Consider the following 27,555-nt stretch of genomic DNA (forward strand, 5'->3'; position numbering starts at 1 on the left):
CTGTCCCTGATTCAGTGGAATCTGTGGAGTGGGTAAAAGTAGATGTGCTCTTTATCCCTACTGCATGTGTTGTCCCTGTCCTGCTCCAGGACACTGCCTGGAAATATGACCAACGGTCTCCTCTGTTGGTTAGCTTATGGTTGACCCTGTCCTGCCTGTGGTCCCCCATTCTGCTGCCTCTGAATAGGTGCCCTATCTTTGTGAGTATCTGAACCACCCTTATGCTTCTTCCAAGACTGTTGTCCCTAGAATCTGCCCTTATCATTATATCGGTGCCAATTGTCGTTCCCTTTCTCAACTGACTAACTAACAGAGAATCTGTCACTCTGCTTTTCACCCCTAGCCTGTCTGAAGTCCACAGTCAGCTGATACTGCTGTAGATCGGTGTCTACCACCTGAGCATAAGTAGTGTAGGCTGGACTACCTATAATAGATCGCTTAATAGTCCACATAAGCCTATTAACGAAGCTAGTACGTTTCTTCTCTTCGGTATCCACCTCCTTTGAAGAAAGAAGAGATAAGCGTGTAAACTGCTGCTCATACTCTACTACTGTCATATCCCCCAACTGTAAGTTAAGGAACTCTCTTTCATAGCTGTTTTGACTACACATAGAAAGTACTTCTCATCAAAGCGAGCACTGAACTGATCATAAGTCAATGAAGTCCTCTCCTCTGCGGTGGTAACTGACTCCCACCACTGAAGTGCATCTTCAACAAGCTTGAAGGTAGCAAGTATCTGCTTTTGAACCTCCGTGCACTTAACTATGAGAAGTGTCGCTTGATGTCCTTCTTCCATTGGTGAGCTACTTTCGCATCGGTGAAGCTTGAGAACTCAGGTGGGCTCCTTTTCGTGAGAGAACTCCTAGCTTTCTCCCAAGGATCTGTCTGAACCCTTGGTGTCGATACGGGTGTCTGTGGAACCTATGGGTGATTTTGAAGTGCAACTGCAGCGCCTGCTACTCCTTAGCAATGAGGTCTGTCATCTGAGGAGAATACTCTGGGACCCTATCCTGAGTGTGGCCCTGATCCTGAAACTCCTGATCCGACTGTTCCTCCTTCTGCTCTTTATAAAATTGATCATTCTCCTCCTCTTGGAATCTAAGTTGTTCCTGCTCCTCTGTAGCTTGCTGATGTCGTAGGAGATTTCGCTGCCTACGTGCTTCTCTCTTCTGCTGCCTGTTCCTCTGAATCTCCCGTCTTCTTCCAGCGTTAACCATTCTGTTAACATAGAAAGACAGACGTCAATACGATTAAACGTACCGTAAAAGAATACAAATGAATCTTATATTTAAGCTCTAAGTAAAAGAATACACTATGCGGAAGTCTTATACGAAAGAACCCTAGAAACACTTGAACCTGGAGTGCTCTGACACCAATTGTGATACCCCTCGATTCTAAAGCCATAGGTGATCAAGTCTGAGCACAGAATTGAAGGATATCAAACAATTAATATTTAAACAAGCATTTGAATACAAAAAGAATAATAAATAAATAAATAATAAATTGAAGGGAACTAAATAATAAATCATCACTTAATAATTAAATAATTCTCTAAATCAAAATAATAATTAACCCTCCAAAACGAAATATCCAAAACCTCCAATATCATTACAACTCGAAAATCTATCTAGTGGATTCCTAATAATATCCAAATTGAAATAAAGAAATAATCCAAATTCATAACTAAAATATAAAGAGGAATCCTGCGTAGAATCGGAAGAGTGAATAAAATGTCTCTGCTCAACACGAACAAACTCTTAGTCTGGAGCTAACGAACACCTGAAAAATAATAGTGGGTCAGGCCCACGAATAAGTTTTAATCTACTACATCCCAAACAGAAAGTTAGAACTTATATACATCCTAATTAATTCGACAGTAACTAATAGTCTGTATATATATACATACACTAACGGAACCTCACTAGACTATAGAGTTGCCTCAACCTGAATAGTAGGTAACATGCAAAACGCACATATAGTGGGCATGAGTATCTAAACCTACCAAGGCACACAACTACACTATATCTAGCTATACATCCCTGGCAATATACGCACCATAGCCACTGATCCTGTGACTCAAGCTCATATCATAACGTATAATTATATATATATAATTCATCTTATCCAACTATCAAAATAAACTATCCAAATATTATTTTAATAATATGTCATCCAAATGTTCTGTTTGACCTGACATGAATAAATATGAATTAACTATTTTGTTAATCCGTTCCCCTGTAAATATAAATAGGATGGACTTAACTATTCCGTTAATCCATTCCTAAGTGCCCCTATCCCATAATGGTGCACTATTTTAAATAATAATCAAATAAAGATTTCCATATCCATATCAAGATGCAAATATTATTATTATTAATTTTTTTTTTTTTTACATCAAATAGTCCAAGTAAACATGATGTCAATCATATATACAACACTTGCATTTAATTGAGCAAAAATAATAATTCGAAGTATCAGGCATTTAATTTACATCATAAGAAATTACCATGCATCTCAATTAATTGTACTCCTCCACAATTTGATTAAATTCATTTAAATCCAAAATAATTGATTAAAATAATTTAATCAAACCACATTTAATTAATTTAACCTTTTAAATTAAATTTCATACTTAGTATGAGTACTTTAAATCAGGCAATCCAATTCTTAATGAATTTATTTACATTAAATAAATATTTAATGCTGATCCATCAATCAAAACAACAATATTAGTTTAATATCCCAGCATTAATCATATTAACATTAAAATATTTATTGCAAAACCATCTAATCAAAACAGAACAAGAGAAAAACAAGCATATATAGAATGATTTAAAGAATTAATTAAATATTCCATTTAATCCCATTAAATCCATTGTTCTTCTTCCTTCCTCGTTCGACGTGCATGAAGAAAATGAATTTTAATTGTATAACAAATTGATGTTTTCTTAAAGCCACTCTTTTCCTTCCTCGTTCGGCGTGTATACTTTATGAACAAAACAAATTCTGATTTCACCTCCACAAACTGATTCATGCTAAAACTTCATGTTTTTTAAAAAAAAAACAATAAAGACACTACCAAACAATGCCCAGTTCATTTTTCCTTCTTATTTTTAATCATCATTGTTAACGATCTTATGAACCAATCTATGTTCCAGAATTGTCCTAATAGCAATTAAACATTATATAAACATACCTTGAACATCATACCCATAATTTATGCATCAATTCATCAAAATATGAAAATTCATTACAAACCCTTTATTAAATCACATGAAGTGTAATTTCCAAATTAATCAATGTAATTAGATCCAATTAATTTATTTAAAGAATCTAGAATTAATCTAGCATGCATAGGGTATGAATTAAAGGATGATAGAAGAATTAAAACTTATCTTTATGAATTTGATAAAAACCCTAGTCTCCTTCTTCCTCTTTCTCTTCCCTTTTTCTCTCTCTAAAATATATTACTTGATTTATTTTCTAACCCCTTTTACAACCCTATAGTTACATACTTATAAGCAAATAAAATAACCCTAATCATTTTCCCAATCCAAGTATAATCAAAAGAAAATAAAAGGAAAATATAAAAGTTAATCCAAATATAAAATATTAAAAGATAACCAAATAAATAGTATATATATATAATCTATATATATCCTTTATAATATAAATACATATATATACACCTCAGATTAATTATTATTAATACTAAAGTTATAAATAATTTTAATCAATAAATTTCTTTCCTTATATATATATATATATACACACACACACACACACACACACACATACATATATAACTATCCATGGGTAATTATCCATACCCATTTAATCTCCTATCCAAGTAGTCCATGGGACCCAATTGGTTGGTACATTACTACTATCCATATCCAATTCCTTTAAAAATGAAAAATAAAAATATATACAAATAAAAATAAAAATAAAACAATTAAATTCCTAAACAAATACACATCATCACATACAATTTAATTTAAACAAATAAATCAAATACACATAATTTTAGCACACAATTTAATTTAAACAAATAATTCAATTAACACATAGACAATAAAATCAATTAAATAAGTAAACAATTAGCCAATAAATCAAATAAACAATTAAAATGCAATTAAAACAATTAAATAAATAACAAGACTATCCTTTTAAAATTAAGGGCATTACAGATGGCCCACAAAGAGGAGCATATCACCATCAATTAAGCCCTAACCAGTGCTAAAATTAAGATTATTGGGGTACTCCTCTAATTTGACACTTTCGGGGACCTTGTATTTCTTCTTCACTTGGTAAAGGGAAAAATGATTTCCTCTCAACAATATCAACATGAAAGATTATAGATCCCTCCATTTTCACTTCACCTTCTACATTAATGTCCACCTCCAATTCATGGGGTTCAGACTCTTCAACCCTTACACTAATTGTATGACTGCTACTCTCCTCATTCATATGTACAGAAAGAGGAAAGCGACATTCAACTAAGAAAGGGAAGAAAACTAACCTTAAGGTGAAGAATCAATTAGAGATCTAACAAAATCGCTCAAAAATTTCTTACATAAGTAAAGGAATCAAGTCGTAGACCAAGGTTGGAAATGGAAGCTTTAATAGTGCCCTTATTGTGTATAAATAGGCATATTGAAGAAGTCAGTCACATCGGCAGCTACATGAGACCCAATTACGCAACATTCAAGGGGAGCAATGATCAACATCAACGCCTCCAAAAACTCCTCAACTCCCAAAGCAGTTAAAATTACTTCTATGAATCTCATTCAAAGAAAAAATTGAGAGCAAAGTGTGGAGGGAAAATTCTCCACCAATCAAGGTGCAACACGTGTACGAGAAAGGGCTAGTTGCAAAGTAATAGGTAGACTGTAGACACCTAAAGGTTGAGCCAGAGGAGGAAACGGGTCAGGCTCGTTGCTGGAGTAAGGCCCAATCACGTCAACCCAAAAGTGGTGCAACTAGATGGTCAAACACACCATATACATCTGAAGAAAGCCAAAAAGCCCATCTGTTCTAGTAACATTCCTTGTCCAATCAGAATAAGGAGTTGCGAGATAGGGAAGCAACAACTGTTGAGAAATAACTTGTATAGCAAGAATGAAGTCCTAAAAGGACTCATTTAGGGTTTTATACTCTATAAATAAAGGTTAAGAGCATCTTCAATCGTTATATATATATATATTTTGTGTAAATTTGATGTCTCATATATATATTTTATACTTTTTGTATAAAAATATATTCCCCAATAATAATCAACCAGTGTAAAAAGGTTGTGTGAAATATACAACAATTTTACATATTGGTGATGTGGCACTGTATCTTAACAGACTGATGGAGATAAAAAAAAAAAAAAAAAATTACACATCATACGTGGTAGTATATATTTTACACAAAGAGTACTTTAACAAATTACTGGAGATGCTCTAAGTCCCCAATGAAAAGGTCTTTGAATTTTTTTTTTTTTTTTGCAAGTTAACAAGTTTTCTATTGAGTGTTTGTAGGCAATAGATTCAGATTCGCAACTTTCAAAAAAAAGAAAAAAGATTCGGATTAGGGCTTTAGATGATCGGATCGGGTAAGATCCACTGATTAAATGAATAGGGCTGCAAATGAGCCAAGCCGAGCTTTACTTTGCTCGGGCTCAGCTCACCAGTTTCAGAAGGGAGCTCAAGCTCGGGCGAGCTTGGCCAAACTAGGCTCGGGCTCGGCTCGCCAATATTTTGGCAAGCTCGGGCTTGGCTCGACTCAAGCTCGCCTTCAAGCCAAATTGAAAAAAGAAAAAGAAAAAAAGAAAAGAAACGAAAAGCTTTAGATCTAAAACTGTTTTGACAATGGATCAATGCATCACTTCCGATAATTCTTCTGATCTCCCAACATTAAAATGGGATTGAGACATCGGGACCCAAAGAGAGATTTGAGGGAGATATCTATTGGAAACCCTCACTGTGAGAGAGAGGAAGCGATGCTGTATCGATATTGAAAGGGATGGGATTAGAGGAGTGATGTTGCAAGATTTGTTTAGGGTTTCATAGCGGATATTGCAGAGACAGCCGACGACGTGCTAGAGAGGAAGAAACGATGTTGTGTTGAAGATTGGAGGAGCGATCCTCTGAGTATTGTTGCGGAACTTGCGGCTGCTGTAATGAATTTGGTCACAATATCCAACGCCTGATACAAAGATTTATATGTATATAAAATGATGATAGGGTAATACATTAAGTAGAGTTGGGCTTAAGGTGAAATAAATTTGGGTTTAAAGTTAAATGAAATTGGGCTAATGAATATGCATTTAGATTGGCTTTATATTAAATGGGCCAAACAATTCTATATTAGTATAAAATAAAATAAAATAAAAATAAATTATTTTGCTAAACGAGCCTAAAAAAATGTCTTCAAGCTCGACTTGTCTATTTCAATAACAAACCCAAACAGAACTTTTTACGAGCCGAGTTGGACCTATCAGTTCATTTGCAGCCCTAGAAAGGAACACCCCGTGAAATGAGAAAATGTGGTTTAAACTGTAAACTGGAAAAAAGGACATAAATGCGGGTGTCCCTCGCTTTTACATGACATACCTTGCCATGTCCCGTTACATTTGGAATTTCAACTCTCACATTTTGAACGACTGAAAAAGGAGATGTCATGCGCAAGTGCAAGGCATGTGATCGGAAGTCGAATTTGTACAACAAATTTGTATGATTACGTGCAGCTTCTTGAAGCTTGCATTGCATCAAGATCACTCACGAAAGGCATGATAGTCCATCAGCATCTCCTTAAGAATGGCATCATTACCAATACCACCACAAACAAAAGCAACAACAGTAATGCCATTGTATTAGACAAACTCACTCGGTTTTACATTACCTGTAAAGAACCTGAACTCGCTGGTCGCGTGTTCGATGAAATTCCAGACCCAGAAAAGAAAAACAATGTAATATTGTGGAACCTGATGATCAGAGCTTATGCATGGGATGGACCCTTCCACCGAGCGATCGATTTGTATTACCAAATGTTTGAATTTGGGGTCACACCAACAAAGTACACCTACCCATTTGTTCTCAAGGCATGTTCTGCTCTACAGGCAATAGAAGATGGTGAGGAGATCCATAATCATGCTAAAAGACTTGGGCTTGAGTCTGATGTTTACGTTTGCACTGCTTTGCTCGACTTTTATGTAAAATGTGGTTCTTTAGTTGAAGCACGATATGTGTTTGATAATATGTCTAGTAGAGATGTTGTAGCATGGAATGCAATGATTGCTGGTTTGTCTCTTCATGGAATTTACTGTGACACGATAGAATTAGTTGTGCAAATGCAGAGAGCGGGATTGAGTCCCAACGCTTCGACTGTGGCAGGGGTTCTTCCCGTGATTGGCAAGGCGAATGCATTGGGCCAAGGGAAGGCTGTTCATGGTTACTCTGTGAGGAGGTTTTTTCATACCGATGTAGTGGTTGGAACTGGACTTTTGGATATGTATGCTAAATGTCAGTGTCTATCTTACACCAGGAGGTTTTTTGACTTGATGGGTGTCAAGAATGAGGTAACTTGGAGTGCTCTAATTGGAGCATATGTTACATGTGGTTTTACAACTGAGGCATTGGAATTATTTGATCAAATGCTGCTCAAGGGTGTTTCAAGTCCGTCATCAGTTATAATTGGAACAGTTCTTCGTGCTTGTGCTAAGCTGCTTGATCCAAGAAGAGGGAGACAGATTCATGGTTACACAATTAAATCAGGGTCTGTTTTGGATATAATGGTTGGAAACACGCTTCTTTCAATGTATGCAAAGTGTGGAATTATAGACGATGCAATGAGATTCTTTGATGAAATGGATTTGAAAGATACCGTTTCTTATAGTGCTATCATCTCAGGGTGCATGCAGAATGGTAATGCAGAGGAGGCTTTGCATACTTTCCACAAGATGCAATTGTCTGGGATAGACCCAGATTTGGAAACTATGATTGGATTCTTGCCAGCTTGTTCACATTTGGCTGCTCTACAACATGGACTTTGTGGTCACAGTTACTCAATTGTACGTGGATATACGACGTATACCTCAGTTTGTAATGCTCTTATTGACATGTACTCTAAGTGTGGTAAGATCAATACGGCCAGGGCAGTTTTTGATAGAATGCACAACAGGGATATCATTTCATGGAATGCTATGATTGTCGGTTATGGAATTCACGGACTTGGGATGGAGGCACTTTCAATGTTCCGTGATATGCAGACTGTAGGTTTAAAGCCAGATGATGTGACTTTCATTTCTCTCTTATCTGCTTGCAGTCATTCAGGACTTGTCGATGAAGGGAAACACTTGTTTTCTGCCATGAATGAAGATTTCAACATTATCCCAAGGATGGAACACTACATGTGCATAGTTGATCTTTTGGGCCGTGCTGGACATTTGGATGAGGCCCACAATATCATTTTGAGAATGCCATTTGAACCTGACGTTCATGTATGGAGTGCCCTGCTTGCTGCCTGTAGGATCCATAAGAATATTGAACTGGGAGAAGAAGTATCAAATAAGATCCATAGCATAGGACCAGAAGGTACTGGAAATTTTGTGCTCTTGTCTAATATATACAGTGCTGCTGGGAGATGGGATGATGCAGCAAATGTCAGAATCATGCAGAAGGAATGGGGTTTTAAGAAAAGTCCAGGATGCAGTTGGGTGGAGATAAATGGTGTTGTGCATGCATTTGTTGGTGGGGATCAATCGCACCCACAGTTTTCACAGATAAACAATAAATTAGAGGAATTGCTAGTGGAGATGAAGAGGTTGGGCTATTGTGCAGAATCTAGTTTTGTTTTTCAAGATGTTGAAGAGGAGGAGAAGGAACGGGTTCTCCTTTATCACAGCGAGAAACTAGCTGTTGCTTTTGGAATTCTGAGTTTGGGCCCCAGCAAGCCCATTATTGTTACTAAGAATTTGCGCATTTGTGGCGACTGCCACATTGCCCTAAAATATATTACTACAATTACAAAGAGAGAGATAACTGTAAGAGATTCAAGTCGGTTTCATCATTTCAGGGATGGAATTTGCAACTGTGGGGAATTCTGGTGAGGGAAGTGGTTATGTGAGTGGTCACAGAATTCTACGGTGGACGCAGTGAAATCTACATGTCGCGTTTCTCCTGAAAACTATGTTGAAGCTTTGAACAAGGTAACTTTTGTTCACTTTCAGATCATCATTTGATTTTGCTGTTCAATTTACTGTGGAAACAGGTTCAAGGCCTACATATTTCAGTTAGTTAGGGCCTTTTGGTTTTCAAACATGAAACTGTAATATATGGGAGTGGGAATAGGCCTCCAAGGGCCAATGGCACATGTTGGGGAGAACACAACCTATAAGATCACCTACTACGAAGATCAACTAAAACTATTGATTTATCATGAGGAAATAAACTAATGAGGCGATTCAAGATATAGTTTCCGCAAATCTTTGAAATTCTTCTACAGGGAATTTTGTTATTCTCAAGCGTTTAGGATGTGGTTTGAGGGACTAATTCTCAGTTGTAACTTCATACGAATTTTGAAGCAATTCTTTGTTCTTTTTTTTTTTTGGTTTCAGGGTGGGGGACTTATACCTTAAGCCAGCCTTCCTTTTAATTGGACCCTTCTGTCTGTGTGCTTACATGCATGTTTGGTTGTCTATTTCAGTTTCTCTCATTTTGTTAGTGAATGATAATGCTCTGAACCAGAGTGACATCCATAGAATTGAAACTCTCACTGAAGTTATACTTAATGAGACGTGGCAATCTGATTTCATGTTACTGATAGTGTTCCTTTTGTTTTCATTTGCTTGTACTACAAAATACAAATGGTATTGCCATGGTGAAAACAAATATAAGACACTGCAACCTCTAATAATTTTGTGTGTGTTTGATCATATAAAGCAGGCTAAGCCTCTTCTAATGAGCATAATAGAGAGTGGAAAATATGGGAAGCTTGTGGGTCCAAGCTGGGTGAAGAATCGCAGATGACAATTGTTCTTACAGATGCTGTTCAGAGGTCTGGTATGATGATTTCACGTCAGGTTTTTTGCTGATGACTTGCTCATAGTTGCAAGGGCTAATTTGGAGGGACTGCTGCTACCTGAAAAAGAGTTTTGAAGCACTTTGAAATTCTGTCTTGCTTAACAGTTGGCACAGAGAAAGGTGAGGTGTTCTTGTCTAGGACAGTAGGAATAACGAATGCTCTTCTCCAATTCTTAGGGTGTGAGCTTGGGAAATTTCCTATTAACTATCTGGGCCTCTGTCTTAATTATTAAGGTATAAGAAATTCTGATTGCTCTTGAGTATTGGATAACGTGTGCCACGGTCACTAACTGGCATGGTCTGAATTTGTCAATGGCTGGTAGAGTTGAGTTGGTGAGAATTTTTTTAACATCCTTTGTTTACTATTGGGCCAGTGTTTACCATTGCTGTAGCTGTTATTAATTTTATAGAGAGGACAATGAGGAACTTTATCTGGGGTAGTACAAATGATACCAAGAAGCTGCATGCTTTGAGTTTGAAGACGTTTACCAGTCCTGAGATGGAAGGTGGGTTTGGGATCTGAAGAACTAAATAAGTTGATAAAGCTTTTAAGCGGACGCTGGTTTGGGACTACATTCAGACCAACGATCCGTTTTAGTTAACAGATATATCAGATTTGCAAACTTCTGGAATTGCATACCCTCTCAGCCTTCAATTATTTGGAAGAGTTTGATGGGGGAAAGGGAGTCTATGAACCAGCAGATATTCTTTAGAAATGGTGATGGCTGCAGCTTTAACGTGCTTTTGGATCCTTGATGTGAAGGGTACTCTCTGATTGAGAAGTTTGGGTATAGAATTGTGAGAGCTCTTGCTTAACCAAAAAAACTCTCTCTTGGAGGCTATCATTACTATGGTTTTGTGGTATGAGTTTTGCTGGAACAGTGGTAGGCCTAGGTGGTCAGAATTTACATGCTTGGCTTTACAGAATCAGATCTTGACCGAAGTTTCAAGTTAACTTCTGAGGCTTATGTTTAATGTGTCTGTCATAATTGTATGCTTAGTGAAGATGATGCTGAATAGTTGATCTCACTTGTTCTTGAACTGCATAGAGCAAGCCTTGGCGCAACGGTAAGGTTATTCTATTGTGATGTCGACGTTGGGTTCAAAACAAGGAAAGAACATCTCCTTATGCATAGGTAGTAGGTAAAGGTGCGTACATCTTAATGACGGGAGACTCGTGCACTGAAGTGTTGCCCTTTGTTCTTGTACTGCAGGATATGCTCAAGAAATTTGGTCGTGGATTGGATCAGTTTTGCAATGGAACTTGACAGTTCACAACTCCTTAATTGATCTTGCTACTTGGGTTGCTTCTATTGTTAGAAGTACAGAATCAAAAGATTCTAAGCATACAATTAGCAATCTAAGTTTCAATAACAGAATAAAGTTCTCTGTTTGTTTTGATGTAACATATTTTTCTCCTAAAAGATTTTCTTTTTTTAGGTAAAATATATATATATACTTTCTCCTAAAAGATTTTCTTTTTTTTTTTAGGTAAAATATATATATATATATATATATATATATATATATATATATATCTTTGAATTGAAAACAAATAATGCAAATATGGTTGAGATTGATCAATCTTGGTGTGGTGGATGACAGGGACTTTTGATTCGACTCGACGGCTGCAACACGTCGCCCAAAGTCATGGTTTGTATCTTACCTTTGATCCCATTTCCCTAATTGAGAGAAGTAATGTTTGATGTTGAAGAGTGGAATGGGTTTGAGGACGTTGAAAGTGAGAGATTCCAAGGCTAGAGAAACGACTTGTAGAAAGTGCAGTTTGATCTTTTTGCAATTTTATCTTAATTAATATTAAAATGAATTTTAAATTATTTAATTTTAATTGTTAGGGTGCTGTTTGATAAATCAATTTCGTGCTTAATTTTGAATGAATTTCATGCTTATTCAATTAAATACGTTTGATTACGCAAATAGAATATTTCTGAAAACGGTAAGCACGGCTTAAAATAGGATAAAATTTTAACTGAGAGAGACCTCACTTATTATTAAATGCTGAAAATTAAAAAATATATTTAAAAAAATATTTACTTTTTTAGTTACCACCTAAAAACTTCACCACTTAAAATTTAGCTTAATTTTTTGTTTTATCAAACAACTAAATTTTAAGTGAAATCAATGTAATTTTATTATGGAATAATTACAATTACTTTCCATGTAAATTGCCTAAATAATAGAAACCTTTAGTATGGTTTCAGAAATAACATTAACTTTTCTTATCGGTGTTGATTTTGACCCGAATGTGTTAAATGACATGACTATCATATCTATTTTAATTTTATTAGTTCAACTTATGATTTTTAAGTTTTCTAAGGGCATTATCAAGTTTTAAGTAAATTTTAAGTATGACATTAGCCAACGAAGGGTGTCAGATTTTGTGTCAGATTTTATGACTGGAAAGGTTAACTAGAGGGGAGGTCAATATTATATTTGAAATTAGGAGGGAGATCCCCGTTATTTAGATAATTTAGAGGCGAGGTAAGTGTAATTATCCCTTTTAATTTTTTTACATATCTATAAAATGATAGAAAATGATTTTTACACCGAATACTTGCAGTGAATTACTAGACCTATTCTTTTAATTGGTCAATTATGCAACAAATAAGGAAGTGAAGTCCTCCACTTAATTGTATTTGGTACAAATAATCAATTAAAAATTATTCAGTTCGGTGTGAGTATCACTATTCTAAAATGATAAGTTTGTTGAGAATAATTCATGTGAATAGCATGGACTAGTGGTTCAACTTGGACACTAATCTACATCTATAAAATGATGGAAAATGATTTTTGCACCGAATACTTACAGGCTTTGTTTGGTTAGGCAGAAACAGCTAGAAAAGAAAGGAAAGAGAAAAATTTTAAACTTTTTTAAAGTTTGGATAGATAGAAAGAGAATCGTAATGGAAAATTTAGTTTCCCGCGTGGAGTATTTTCCTCTAAAAATTTTCGCGTGAAAGAATTGCCTATTTATTTATAGTTCCTATTTTACCCAGCAGTTTAATCGCAAAGTTCTCTCCAAAGGTAAGTTTTCTCTCAACGTTTCTCTGGCAACGCAAATTATACAGATAGCATTTTTTTTTTATTTTTAAAAATTATATGTTCTATATTGCAATTCTAGCCACTCATAATCTGAAATCATACTAAAATCAGAATTTTTTATAATTAGGAATGTTATTTTAATGATTTATTTCGTTCCAAATATATACCAGTATCCAATATCAATATATATATATATATATATATATATATATATATATATACCAAGTTGTCAAGCCCTGGATTCCTAAACACAGTCATCATTAGCATTGACTAAGTAGGCTGGTAACACTTATTTCTCACTTTGTTGCATGAATGTTTTATTGAAAGACTATATTGAACTTTTGATTTGGTATATTAATGCTAGTCAATTCTGTATGACATGCATATATATATATATATATATATATATATATATATATAGTTATATGGTGAAATATTTAGTTTTTCTCTCAAAGGGTAGTTTTGGTATGTATAATCATTTTCTTTTCACTTTCATGCTACCCAATTAAAAAACTAATAATTTTTTACTATTTTCTTGGATACATTTTCATGCTAACCAAATGCATGTTAGCAAACTACTTCACTTTTCATTCACTTCACTTTTCATTCACTTTCTATTTCTTTTCTTTTCTACCTTATTTTTATCTAACCAAACGGAGCCACAGTGAATTACTAGGCTTATTCTTTTAATTGATCAATTATTCAACAAATAAGAGAGTGGAGCCCTCCACTTAATTGTATTGGTTATAAATAACTAATTAAAAATTATTTAATTCGGTGTGAGTATCACTATTCTAAAATGATAAGTTTGTTGAGAATAATTCATGTGAATAGCATGGACTAGTGGTTCAACTGTTACTTATTGGTCAGTTTAAATTAAAACTTAAAACTAATGTTTTGATTTCTTTGTAATATATTACTGTTACATTTTTGTGAATCCTTTTTTTTTAATTTTTTTTTTTTTGGAAAAAATAGTTTGGATTGGATTATTAAGGTTCAATACCAAATGCTTCTTCAATTTTCTTTAAAGGGGGACAAAGTGAATGAGTGTTTATAGTAAATTAAAAAAAAAAAAAAAAAAAAAAAAATTCCGTTGCCGGGAATCGAACCCGGGTCTCCTGGGTGAAAGCCAGATATCCTAACCGCTGGACGACAACGGAATGCTTTGCTTGGTCCATTTCTTTGGAACTATAACTATATTTAAATACATATGTATAATTTCAATCTATTTACGCGTCTGAACTCGGTTTCGTACTCTTCTTATCACCTCTTTGAGCTCAGTATGTGAGAGAGAGAGTGGAGTCCGATAATGTCCACCGATCAGTCTCCAACAGTGGCCACTGAACTGCCCAGAGACGTCATCATCGACATCCTCTCCAGATTGCCCGTCAGATCTGTCATCCGATTCAGCTCCGTCTGCAAATCATGGTACGCCCTTATCAAAAACCCTAATTTCATCACCAAACACTTCAATCAATCATCATCATCATCATCATCATCCTCTTCTCACACCACCGACGACGACAACACTTATTTTCTCTACACCCCTCTCAACCACTCAAACACCTCCAACGACAACGCCAATCAATCGGTCTCGTTTCTGTCCAACAACAACGCCACTTTTGATTTACCCATAAATCTGGACATACCCTTTCTCAGCATATCGAAACCGTTTAGGGTTTCTGGTTCTTGTAATGGGTTGGTTTGTCTCAGTATTCTGCCTCTTGGGCCGATCATTATGTTGTGGAACCCTGCGACGAGGGTCTTCAAGGACTTGCCCATTTCCCCACTCACTCGCCCCCAAACGTTGCCGATGAAAGTCGTTATCAGTTTCGGCTTTGATCGGAACGCCAATGATTACAAGGTCTTGAGGATTGTGTACTGTTGTTACCCTATTAATCAAGTTGACGTTTACTCCTTGAGTACAAATTCTTGGAGGGAGATCAAGACTGACATGAGGTATCTGATTTTCGAGTCGTCTTGTAGTGTGGTTTTGGGAGGGAGGTTTCACTGGAAAGCAGTTGGGTTCCAGGAGTTGAATGGTAAGCAGGTGATTGTTTCTTTTGACATGGGGACTGAGAAGTTCCGGCATATGCTGACGCCCCGATTTGGGTTAGACAATGAGAAATTTGGTTGGCATCTTGTGGTGTTCAAGGAGAGGCTTGGTGTGATTGCTAGTATGGATGATGGATCCGATAAGAAGTTTGATATATGGGTGATGAATGAATATGGTGTCATGGATTCTTGGGCAAAGTACATCTCTTTTGAGCCCCATTTGACGATCAGTAGGCCGTTGAGGTGCCGAAAGAATGGTGAGGTTCTGTTGGAAAAAAATAATGGGAAGCTGGTTCTGTATGATCCCACTACTCAGGCATTCAAGAATGTTGGAGTTCATGGGGTTGTGTGTTGGTCTGAGGTTTTTATTCATGTGCAGAGCCTTCTTCCAATCAAGGGGGGTAAAGTTGTGGAGGAGACCAACTTGTCTGCTATTCGTCCTGATCCGTACTTTGTTCGGAAATTTGATTTGGTGTTACTGGATCGATAATCGCACTGGCCAGTCTTGACCCTATGTCAAAGAGTTCTCATGAAAGCTGTTTTATTGTAATCTCTATGTAGCTGCTAGGATGTTGAGTTTGTATGAGCCATCAATGTCTGAAGATTCTGAAGGATTGAAATCGTATTTTCTTTTCAAGTAATGGAGTGATATATTTTGCTGCCGTTCGCTGTTTCATTGTTGGTAAGCGTAGTCGATGGTTCATTTCTATAGCAATTATTGAGTGTGTGAAGCAAGAGGATTGGAGGTATCATGAATTTTCTCTCAATTGTATTTCTGGCTGTTTGAATGCTTGGTGTTGCATTTAAGTATGTTGCTTGGTATCATATATGTTCTCTACCTCTGTGAATACACATTCTAAGTTATAAAGTTTATCCTACGGAACTTGTTATTGATATTTATAACTATTGTCATTTATTTCTTTCTATATGTCTTACTGTTTGTTAGTAGATGAATATTAACAGTTTTGTTATGAATATAAATTTATTGTAATCTAAGCACTTGGTTTGGCATTGATATTTGATTTCCAGAAGTGTTGAGAATTATTTTATTTTAATATATCATCTGGACTTGACTACTTATGGGTTATGCAAAGTTTAGTACCTATGCTGGTATGTGGTATTTGACTTTTTTTTTTTTTTGGTTTCAAGACCCTTCTTCTTATTTAAAGGAGAGGATATGTGATCTATTCTTCCCATCTTTTATCAATTGTTGCTGTCAAGACTTGTCTTAATTTCAGTATCTATATGGATTAAACTGTTAAATATGCACCACTATTCTAAACTGCCACCTTTTCCATTTTATTGTTTGGTGTCGTAAGAGTGCAGGCAAGAAGGTTTGATTGTAAATTGGTATAGATTCATAGGCTTTATGTATTTAAAGGATGACTCATTTACCAGTGGAGTGAACTTATTGTTCATACCGACTTAATCAATTTGTTTATATTATATCTTTAGGGTTTATTATACCCGGGAGTGTTTGAATTTCACAATTCCTTTGTTAGCTTGAGGCTGAGGTAATTTAATTTGCTAACTATAAAGATTATGTTGCACAAGTAGCCATCTATTCGGGAATTGGTACTCTCTCCTTTGTTAAATATTTCGTCTATAGATGTTACTATCCTTACAATTAACCTTTCAAAGAGACTTTTCTTTCATGACACCTGAATGTAATACTATGAACATAATCAAGGTATTCTCAATATCAATGTCCTTTTCATGTTTGTTTATGCATCTTGTCAAATTGATAAGACGTAGTGATAAAATACTTCATTATGAAGAAAAACAAAGTTAGTGCAATTGCCTACACTAATTGTAAGGACACACTTTGCCAATATTGTCTCACTTCTTTTATAATGCTTGTAAGTGTTTACATCGTTACATTTGTTTCCTTGAAAGTTAATGTCAAATTTTGGGTTCCTTTCTTCTTAGAATTAGTTTCTTATTGGCTTCTCTCTTTAATAGGGGATGCCATGTTACCTTCTCATCAACTTTAATTTTTTTTCTTTTTTCTTTTTCTCTCTCTTTTTACATTGACCAACCTCCCATGCGTGAGTAGGAGGAGATACCATATTACCTTCCCATCAACTTTAATTTTTTTCTTTTTCTTTTTCTCTCTCTCTTTACATTGACCAACCTCCCATGCGTGAGTAGGAGGAGATACCATATCTGCTAAAGCCTTGTGGATTTCTCAACATTGTAATGCTTGGTGTAGTATTTGTCTGCTGCCACATTGTATTTGTTTAGCTCGCTGATACACACACGGTAAATAAAATTTGTCCAACAAACATGTTATAGATGTTTTAAGTTTTGTACGAGTTCATCCTCTATAACCAATGCCGTCTACTTCTATACGTCTCACTTTTTGTTACTGGATTAGTTTTAACTGCATCATTTTTGGATAGATCGATACCATGGTTTTGGGTAACATTGACAATTATTTTGGTATTTGTCATCTGAACTTGTCCACTTATGGCATACAAACTCTAATCTGCCATCTCTCTCTCTTTGTTTTGCATCTATAAGTGCTTCCACTGGTATTGGTCATGTATGCATGTGTTCTATGTTGACTACTTGACCATTAGTTAGATCAGATGCCTCTGGCAGTTGAGATTGTATCATTCATGTAGTATTTTAGGCTTTACTTTTGTCACTTTCACTCCCCTTGTTAGCTTTTAGGTTGAGGAATCAAATCCTGCTACCTATAAAGAGAAAATGTAGCACGAGAAGTCATCCTTTTAGGTTGTTGAATTAAATTTGCATGTGACTTTTCACTGCCCTTGTGCGCGCCTGCGTGGTTGTGTGAAGCTTGAAAGTTCTGGATCTGTGGTAGTTATTGGTATGGACTGAAACCTAGTTTGGAGTAAAATGTTTTGTTATCCGGTTTGATTCTGGGTTTCTCGTCGGTTTGACTACGAATGAATGAATTGGAGGAAGAGGAATGTCATCCACAGTATCACATGGGTTGGCTTGTGAACCAAACGAAATATGAAATAGAGGGCTTCCTCAGAGACCCTTGGTAGATGCTAAGAATGACACCATAATGATTCAACCCTTGGTAGGGCTTGTTTTTATACCTTAAACCATTTCTCAGAACATCTAACAATTGAAATTTCTGAGAGAGGCAAAAATAAAATAAAAAATAAAAATTAAACCTAATAAGTGATTTGGGTGAGGAATTATTACCATGTGATCTACTAGTATGACGATTTGTGATTAATCGGGACCAGACCACGTAAAATTTCTGGATTTGGGCGACTAATTGAGCTATTGTGATTTGAACTTCGTTAAAGTACTTCATATCCGCAATCACATTAAAGCCCTCCGCCCCACTCGACTTGATGCAAAGTTGATAGCTATCAACACTTCTCGTGACAAAAAGGATCTATTGTGTGGTTAGAAGTCCTTCATTAAAAATGTATTTATAAAAGCAAGTTTGATAAAAGGAATTCAAAATAAAAAAAGTTATTTGGTGAAGACATTTTTTTAAAGTCATTTGAGAATTAATATAGTTTGATTTTTAATTTCAATTTTAAATTTACAGTATGACCCTAAATTTATAACCATCAGGGTCCAATCAAGGGCTGGTGGGTGTAAAATTGGTGGCAATAAACGGCCGTATAAAAGGTGGATGACGGTGGCAAATGGGGTTGGCCTGTGGTTTTGGTTTGTTTTCATCGTTTAGAGAGACAAGGATAACATATACATATATTTTAAAAACATAAGAATAAGAACTGACAAAGAGATAAAGAACAAGAATAAGATAGGAATATACTCTGTTTTACATCCACAATGCCTAAACGTGTGGAAACTGGGCTTTAAATGCAATTATTGGCTGAACGGGCTTTGAAGGGGTCAAATTTTTCTCGAAGTCCATTTGAAAGTTTTACCAAACAATTGCAATTTTTATGAAACGGGCTCTTTGGGTTTAAAAGCCCGTTTCGAGGGTGGTACAAGCCCCTCCAAACAAGCCCTAAATTATCAGGGAGAGTCGCTAGCCTTGCACAATCTCTATCTCTATCTTATGCTCTGTTTGGTAAGAAAGAAAAATTAAATGGAGGAAAGAAAAGTTGAATGGGTGGATGAGACCTCCTAAGAAAGAAAATGTGTATTTCCTTTTTTTTTTGTTCGATTGGATGAAAGAGAAGATAATAAGTTCATAATTTATTATATTTGTTATTGGAGAACTGAAGATAAAATTTTAAATTATTTTTATCATTATATCTAGTAATATTTATAATATTGTATTCATAGAGGGTGGTATAGTACTTTAAAACTTGTGTAATTTAGAATAATATTTAATTTTTTTTTTTTTTTAATAGTCCACTTTTCTTCCCCCTCTCTTCCGCTCAATTTTAGACAGAAGGATGATGCATTCCTCATATTATCATTTCTTTCCTTGTATCATCTCTACCGAACAAATATCTTCCTTCCTATTTTCTTTCTATACCTATTCCTTCATTCCTATCAAACAAAGTATTAATTGGTCACAATTTCTATCTAATTCATTTCTATAATTACACATTCATTAATTACATGACTCGTATCTATATACAACACCAAAAATTTAAATTTTAAGGACTAATGTTTCCTTGATAGTTGATCATACATAAATATATATGTTATATATGGATTCATGTTGAGAGATAATGATGCTTTGATTGGCAAAGTAAATGATAGCAAGTGATGTATATAATTTATATATAAAAATATATAACAAAAAAAAGTACTTTATATCGATATACAAGTTCATGGATATAGCGAGGAGAGTGTGAAAAAAAGAAAAGAAAAAAAGAGTAATGCTATCATGAGAATCTCATGACAAAATGTATTTGCTCTCCTTATTTATCCATCGAATTAAGATAGTTTATGGAGATTTGTGAAAATTAAATGAACTTTTTAATAAATTTTTTAATTCATTGGTTAAGTAAGGAGAGCTCATCATAAGAGGGCTCTCGTGAAAACATTACTCAAAATAAAGAAAAAAAATAGAAAGTACTTTTTTAGGGCACTTTTGTCCTATATATATATATATATATATATATATATATATATATATATATATATATATATATATTCAAGGAAAGAATGTTTGGGGTTAGAGTGGAGGGGGATGGTGCAAGCCTCAAACACGGGTAGCAACCCAATCACTCGAGTAACATGGCACTTGTGAAATATATATTTTTCATGTCCCATAAAGATAGGAGATATGCAATTAATGAACATGTGATTATAGGAATTATGACCAATTAGGAGAGCGACTGGCCTAACACTCCTCTAATGTTGCGTGTTTGGTGTGTAGGAATGGAATGGAATGCAAGTGAGAATGGAATGAGAATAGAAATGAAATGGAATGGTCATTCTCATTCTATTGTTTGGTTGCAAATATAAAATCTGTAGGAATAGACTAATGTAAAATTTAGAAAAGAATGTATTTCAAATTAAATTCTCTAAAGTAACAAATAATTTAAATTGACAAAATGACAATCTTCTATAATTTTTTTAAAAAGAAATGGCGGTAGTGGTTGATGGTGGAAAACGGTAGTGGTGTAGGTGGTGGTGGTGGTATTGGAAAGCGACGGTGGTGGTGGCAGAAGGAAGTAGGGTGTTGGTAGAAGGCAGTGGTAGTGGCGACGGAGGTGGTAATAGTGGAAGGCATCAGTGGTGTAGGTGATGATGGTGGAAGGTAATGGTAGGGGTGTGGTGGTGGTAGAAGACGATAGTGGTATAGGTGGTGATGAAAGGTGGCGGAGGTGGAAGGCAGTGGAGGTGACAGTGGTGGTGGTGAAAGATAACAATGGAGGTGGCAGTGGTGGAAGGCTGTGTAAGTCAGTGGAGGTGGCGGCGGCTGTGGTAGAAGGTGGTGGTGGTGATGGAAGTCGGTGGCGGCGGGGGTGGTGGTGGAGGTTGCAGTGGAAGTAGAGGTGGTGGCAGCTAGGGCTGCAACTCGGGCAGGGCCAACCCGAAATAACCAGAGCCCAACCCGAAATTTTGTGGGCTTGGGTAATGTTTTTCTAATTTTAGTTTGGGCCTAAGCTATATATTTTGAGCCCGAATTCAATTCCGGCTGGGTTTGGGTTGATATAGATGAAGCCCGAAACCCAACCCGAAACTGAAAATATTATATAAATTTATAATTATATTTAAGTCACAAGAGTGTAGTAGCCAAGTTGGTAGTGTGCTCCTTAAGGTTTCAGGTTCAAGTCCTGGGTGCAACATTAATTGATTTATTTTTTACACACAAATTCTTCTAAGGTGGGCTTAGTGCGGGCTCGGGCTGGGCTTGGGTTTAAGGCGAGCTCGGGCTGGGCTGGTGGTGGAAGTTGGTGGAGGTGGCGATGGAAGGTAGTGGAGGCGACGACATGATGGTGGTGGAAGGTAGCTACAGTGGTGGAAGGCGGCGAGGAGATGGATAGTGTGATACCTCTCGATTCTAGAGCCACGGGTGATCAAGTCCGAGCACAGATCTGAGGGATACCAAACAATCAATATGTAAACAAGCAGGAATAAAAACTGAATTAAGAATAAAATAATAATGCGCTGAAAGAAATTTAAAATAAAAATCCTCAAACTTTAAATAATAAATTAATATTATTTAAATCCTTCAAATCTGTACAACTCGGGAATTCATCCAATGGACCCCTAATAATTTCAAATGAGCAATAAATACAAATACCAAATCCAAAACTAGAATAATAAAGGAAATCCTATGTAGTCGGAAGAGTGAGTGCCTGTATCTGTATCAACACGATTAGCTCTAAGCCTGGTACTGACGAACACCTGAAAAATAAGAGTGGGTTAGGCCCACATGCAAGTTCCAACCTATTATAATCCATACATAAACCCGATACGCAGATACATCCTAGATAGCTCAGCAATATCTAAATAGTCTGTAAATATAAATATATCCACACTACAAGACTTTCCCTGAACTATAGGCCTGTCTCAACCTGACTAGCAGACCTAGCAGGGCACATATCAAACCATCATAGCTAGTTATGCATCCCAATACATATACGCTCCCTAACCATCGATCCTGAGACTCAAGCTCATATCGTGGTAACATAAATATATATAAAAATTCTATCCAAAACCAATGAAGTGCCGTTCAACTGTTCATTGCCAAGACACGACATTTACTTAGGATTTAAATGTTTCAATTAAATCCCTATCCTTCCTACTGCAGAAAAATATAGAGCAAGCATCCGTTATGTCGTTCAACTGTTTTAGTTGACAGGACATGCATCCATGTAGGATTTAACTGTTTTAGTTAATCCATTCCTTACGTACGAAGAGGTAAGACTTAGCTTTTTGATTTAATTCCATACCGGTGCATATAATGTATATGATCCATAAATGATGCACACTCAAATGAACATCAAGTATATCCAGAAACCAGCATAATAGAAATCAGATAGTATTAAGATCCTATCATGAATCATAAATCCTCCTTTTAAATTGTTAAAATAACAATAAACAATTTACACCATCCATTTCCATATAATTGACAGAACAGAAATTTAATACAGTTCTGCAATTAACATGTGATACCCCTCGGATCCGAGACACGGGTTGATCAGGCCCAGGCCCAAACCCGAGGGATATCAAACAATTAATATTTTAAAATGAACACAGAATACAAATTGAGTAAGAATTAAAATTTAAGAACTGAAAGAAACTAAAAGGAAATCCTTGAATCATAATTAATCAAATTTGATAATCCAAAACTCCATACGTTTACAACTTGGGAATCCATCCATTTGACCCCTTATTAAAATTCTCAAACCAAAATTGAAATAATAGAAATAAAATCCACAACTATCATAGAGAAGATTCCTACATAATCGGAGGAATGAATATATGTATCTGCTCTGCACGTCCAAGCTCTAACCCTAGAACTGACGAACACCTGAAAAATAAAGGAGTGGGTCAGGCCCACATGCAAGTCTTGATCTACTACAATCCAAACAGTAATCCGATACGCAGATACATCCTAAGAAGACTCAATAATATCTAGAGTAGTCAATATATGTATATAGTACACACTATAGGACGCTCGCTAGTCCAGTAGGTTTGTCTCAGCCTGAATAGAAGGCAACATGCGAATACGCACTCTAAGGTGGGCATGAGTACCTAGACCTACTAGGGAACAACACCTATGTCCAGTTATCCATCCTAGGCGATATACGCGCCTTAACCATGGTCCTGAGACTCAAGCTCATACCATGGCACATAAAATAAATATATAAAGTCCGTACTCCTAATACAAAATATCATCCATCTGTATAGTGGTCTGATATATGTATAACAAATCCATCCTGAAACCACAATAGGTCATTCAATTTATTTGATTGACATGAAACAAGTAGGTGATGGACTTAACATTTATAGTTAATCCATACCTTAATCCAAATTTGGTAGGACTTAGTGTTTTGAACTAATCCACCCCTAATATGACACCATCCCATACCGGTTCATATATATATCCATATAAGTAGGACTTAAACTTTTTATGGTTAATCCGACTCATTCCAAATTAGGTAGGATTTAGTACTTGAACTAATCCATACCTAGTATGTCACCGTCTCATACCGGTACATATAATCCTCCAATTAACGAAGTTGACAAAAACAAGAATAAGTATTCATCAACCATACTCCAGAATTAACAGAAATATAGTTTAACATGTATATAACCAACTTATGCATTCAATATAAGATCTAGAATCCCAATTACAATCCGTTAAATTTATTAAGTAGAATTACAGAATCTACCTCTCCAAACAGTACCATAACTGATGCAATGTAAAACAGATTTTAACACCAGTTGATCCCAACTAAGCATACATATAACTATACAACAGTATGCTTATAACACAGCTGCAAAACATGATTTATAAATCCAAGTCATGCAAAGAAATAAAATTCCAAAAATAGTAAACAAAATAAATTAATTTTCAAATCATCCACCCACGGGTTCACTGTTTAATCTTAGATTAACCCCGTCCTCAATTACTACTTGTAATCATACTTCCCAACATTCTTACAAGTCTTAAACATTAAATTACAACATCCAATAGCCTTTAAATAATTTTAGAAAATTCAATTTCAGCCAAAAGTCCCTAAAACTTCAATTCTGTGTGTTTTAAGATAGAGCAGGCTCTAAAATTTGGAGCCTGCTCTATTTTTCTTTTGGAGCCAGCTCTAAACCACTTAGAGCCGGCTCAAAGACACTTGGAGCCGCCTCCAAATAAGTTTGGAGCCGGCTCTAAGGTATTTGAGAGCCTGCTCTCTTTTCCCCTAGCAGCCGTTGTCCGTTCCAGCTTTATCTTCTCCAATTCCGGTGATTACCGGAGCCTCTGTAGTATGTTTTAATTCTTATTCTAGGTTTAATCTCAGTCCTAGGTACATATTAAACCACTGATATTCAATGATAACATGCATGGAACATAAGTTTTGAAGCAACGATCACGGAACCTTAGTCTGAAACTTTAAGCAACCCACAACAGATTAATTTGGTGAAAATTCAATACTGTGTTAATTACGTATTCAAGGGTTCGTTTAATGTCTCAGACCAATCCTCAAACATAAATATATATTCACAACAAGAATTTAACACCAGGTTTAAAAACAATCCGCAACAAGATTTTAGCTAGCACTTTAAATCAACACTAAACAGTTTAATTCAATGGAACTAAAAACTGATTTAAACCTGCATATTAGATGAATCATACATTCATTTCATCTATTTTAATCTTTGATTAATCCCTGGAGTCTTCCTAAACATGCACAGAACACAGATTAAAGAGATAGAGAAGAACAAGACTTGCCTGCAGTTTCAGATTTGAAACTATAATTCACCGTCTCTATAAATTCCGGCAACGTCAACTTGTTGTTATCAACCTCTGCCACTCCTAGTTAGGACCAGAATTCCTCCTTGAATCCCTCCCTTAATCTCCTAAAGTTTCTCTCAGTAAACCACACAAGCTCCCTCTCTGTTTCTCTGCCCGCACAACTCTCTGTACGACTCTGTTATTGAAGGTGGTGAGTAGGGTTTATCAAAAACCCTAGGCAGATGTATACCCATATATTTATAGAGTTATACCAAACCCTAAATTAATTCAAGCCCTAACTAAATTCTAACCGGCCCATAAAACATAATTAAAACCTGTGTCAGCCAAATAGTCAGCTAAATAAACTAAACCGTAAATTATAAAACAGTTAATTTTACATAAGCACGTAATTAAGAAAACTTAAGAAACACAATTAAATAACCAATTAACCTAAAACAGTTTTATTTAAACAATTAATTCATGAAATGCAAATAATCAAGTAAATAATTTATTAACCAAATATTTAAAACAATTTAATTCAAGTAATGCAATTAATCCAGAAAACAATTTATTTAAACAAACAAAATACAATTTAAACAATAAATTTAGTAAAAACACACATACATAATTAAAATAAATGCCAGGACTATCCTTTTTAAAATTAGGGGTATTACATTCTTCCCCCCTAACAAAAGGAATTCCGTCCTCGGAATTCACTCTTACCTTCTTCCATAATTCAGGAAACTGCGAGCGAATGACATCCTCCCGTTCCTAAGTAGACGCAGCCTCATTGTGATGACTCCACTGAACACGTACCAAAAGAATAACCTTGGTACGAAGAATCTGATCCCGTCAGTCTATAATACGACATGGCGGCTCCAACTCAATCTCCCCCAACATCGATATGCTGATACCGATCCTCATTGCGCAGAAATTTTCGCAACATGGAAACATGAAACACGTTGTGAACGCGATCCAAGTTATCCGGAAGTGCCAACCGATAAGCCACAGCTCCCACTCGATCCGTAATCATGAATGGACCGATAAACCGCGGTGCCAACCTCCCTTTCTTCCCAAAGCGCATAACACCTTTCATAGGTGACACTTTGAGGAGAACCTAATCTCCAACTCTAAACTCCAAAGCACGAGTACGCCGATCAGCATAACTCTTCTGCCTACTCTGAGCAGTACGCATGCGATCCTTAATAAGAGCTATCTTCTCAGAAGTATCCTTGATGAATTCAAGACCCAAGAATCTGCTCTCCCCAGCCTCTATCCAACAACAGGCGATCAACACGGTCGGCTGTATAACGCCTCAAATGGTGCCATCCCAATAGTCTTTTGAAAACTATTGTTATAAGCAAACTCCACAAACGGTAAAGAGTCCTCCCAGTGGCCCTTGAAATAAAAAACACATGAATGGAGCATATCCTCCATGATCTGATTTACCCTCTCAGTTTATCCATCAGTCTGAGGATGATAAGTAGTACTATGGTGTTAGTCTGTTCCCAAAGCCTACTGAAAACTCTTCCAGAACCCTAACACAAGGCTCGAATCCTTGTCCGATATAATAGACAAATGAATGCCACGCAACTCACCAACTGTTTCGAAGTGTAATCAGGGCAAATAGGCAAGAAATGAGCTGACTTGGTCAACCTATCCACAATGACCCATATGGAATTATGCCCCTTGAAAGAATTTGGCAACCCTTCCACAAAATCCATAGATATGCTCTCCCATTTTCACTCGGGAATTGGTAGTGGCTGTAGAACTCCTGGCGGCCTCTGATGATCAATCTTAACCATCTGACAAGTACTACACTGAGAAACAAAAAGAGCAATGTCCCTCTTCATACCTGCCCACCAAAACTGCCGCTTCATATCTTGATACATCTTATCGCCTCCTAAATGAACAGAGAACTCAGAGTGATGAGTCTCAGTCATCACATCCTTCCTCAAATTATCAGCAGAAGGTACCACTAACCGTCCCTTGTACCTTAAACCTCCATCAGCCCCAACATGGTAGAATGGAACCTCTCCGGAAGCTATCTCTGCGACCTTGTCGACACACTGCTGATCGGTGAGTTGTGCTTGTAAAACCTTACGAATGATGGAAGGTGTAACCACCATGCAAGCCATAAAAGCGTTTGACAACTCATCTACACTCTTCAAAGCATTCCACTCAGTAGTGAAATAGAGTGGAAAGACTACCAACAGGTCGGCGACTGAGTGCATCCGCCACCCCATTCGCTTTCCCTGGATGGTACTGTATAGAAAAATGATAGTCTTTCACAAACTCCAACCACCTGCGCTGTCTCATATTCAGCTCCCGCTGAGTGAACAAGTACTGTAGACTCTTGGGATCGCTGAATAAGCTGAAGGACTCACCCAACAGATAATGCCTCCATATACGTAAAGCAAAGACCACAGCTGCCAACTCCAAATCATGTGTTGGATAATTAAGCTCATGAGACTTAAGCTTCCGAGATCCATAAGAAATCGGTCGCTCCTCCTACATCAAAACACATCCAAGACCCTGTAA

At 36.2% G+C, this 27,555-nt stretch overlaps 3 protein-coding genes and 1 non-coding gene across 5 annotated transcripts; 2 read left to right on the top strand and 2 right to left on the bottom strand.

The window, feature by feature from the left end:
* Positions 1-956: 956 nt before the first annotated feature.
* On the bottom strand, positions 957-4,470 carry LOC132313879 (uncharacterized). Its single transcript, XM_059812817.1, has 2 exons — positions 4,280-4,470; positions 957-1,218 (listed from the first exon to the last, which is right to left on the bottom strand). Exons 1-2 carry the CDS (start codon positions 4,468-4,470, stop codon positions 957-959), a joined length of 453 nt encoding a protein of 150 aa, XP_059668800.1.
* A 1,848-nt stretch (positions 4,471-6,318) lies between these two features.
* On the top strand, positions 6,319-11,524 carry LOC132311209 (pentatricopeptide repeat-containing protein At3g16610). Of its 2 annotated transcripts, none has more exons than XM_059809022.1 (2): positions 6,319-9,193; positions 9,927-11,524. In XM_059809022.1, the coding sequence occupies exon 1, from the start codon at positions 6,662-6,664 to the stop codon at positions 9,092-9,094; it is 2,433 nt and encodes an 810-aa protein (XP_059665005.1). In that variant the 5' UTR covers positions 6,319-6,661; the 3' UTR covers positions 9,095-9,193; positions 9,927-11,524. The 2 variants fall into 2 exon arrangements, with proteins under 2 accessions (XP_059665005.1, XP_059665004.1); XM_059809021.1 differs by having other exon boundaries at positions 9,930-11,524.
* A 2,694-nt stretch (positions 11,525-14,218) lies between these two features.
* TRNAE-UUC (transfer RNA glutamic acid (anticodon UUC)) lies at positions 14,219-14,290 on the bottom strand. Its single transcript has one exon. It is a non-coding gene; the product is annotated as a tRNA-Glu (tRNA).
* Positions 14,291-14,357: 67 nt separating this feature from the next.
* LOC132311210 (F-box protein At3g07870-like) lies at positions 14,358-16,111 on the top strand. The gene has a single exon (XM_059809023.1). The coding sequence runs from the start codon at positions 14,440-14,442 to the stop codon at positions 15,673-15,675; it is 1,236 nt and encodes a 411-aa protein (XP_059665006.1). The 5' UTR covers positions 14,358-14,439; the 3' UTR covers positions 15,676-16,111.
* Positions 16,112-27,555: the final 11,444 nt, after the last annotated feature.

This window comes from Cornus florida, unplaced genomic scaffold (genome assembly GCF_030987335.1).
Source record: "Cornus florida cultivar Cherokee Brave unplaced genomic scaffold, ASM3098733v1 CherokeeBrave_3.0.0_Hap2_Chr06, whole genome shotgun sequence".
NCBI classification, from domain to species: Eukaryota; Viridiplantae; Streptophyta; class Magnoliopsida; order Cornales; family Cornaceae; genus Cornus; species Cornus florida.

Excerpts from the sequence above, each read along its gene's own strand:
- LOC132313879 (XM_059812817.1), bottom strand. The coding sequence starts at position 4,470 with ATGAATGAGGAGAGTAGCAGTCATACAATTAGTGTAAGGGTTGAAGAG. Across the intron at positions 1,219-4,279 it reads GAAATACAAGGTCCCCGAAA|AATGGTTAACGCTGGAAGAA; the intron begins GTGTCAAATTAG and ends CTATGTTAACAG.
- LOC132311209 (XM_059809022.1), top strand. The coding sequence starts at position 6,662 with ATGTCATGCGCAAGTGCAAGGCATGTGATCGGAAGTCGAATTTGTACA.
- LOC132311210 (XM_059809023.1), top strand. The coding sequence starts at position 14,440 with ATGTCCACCGATCAGTCTCCAACAGTGGCCACTGAACTGCCCAGAGAC.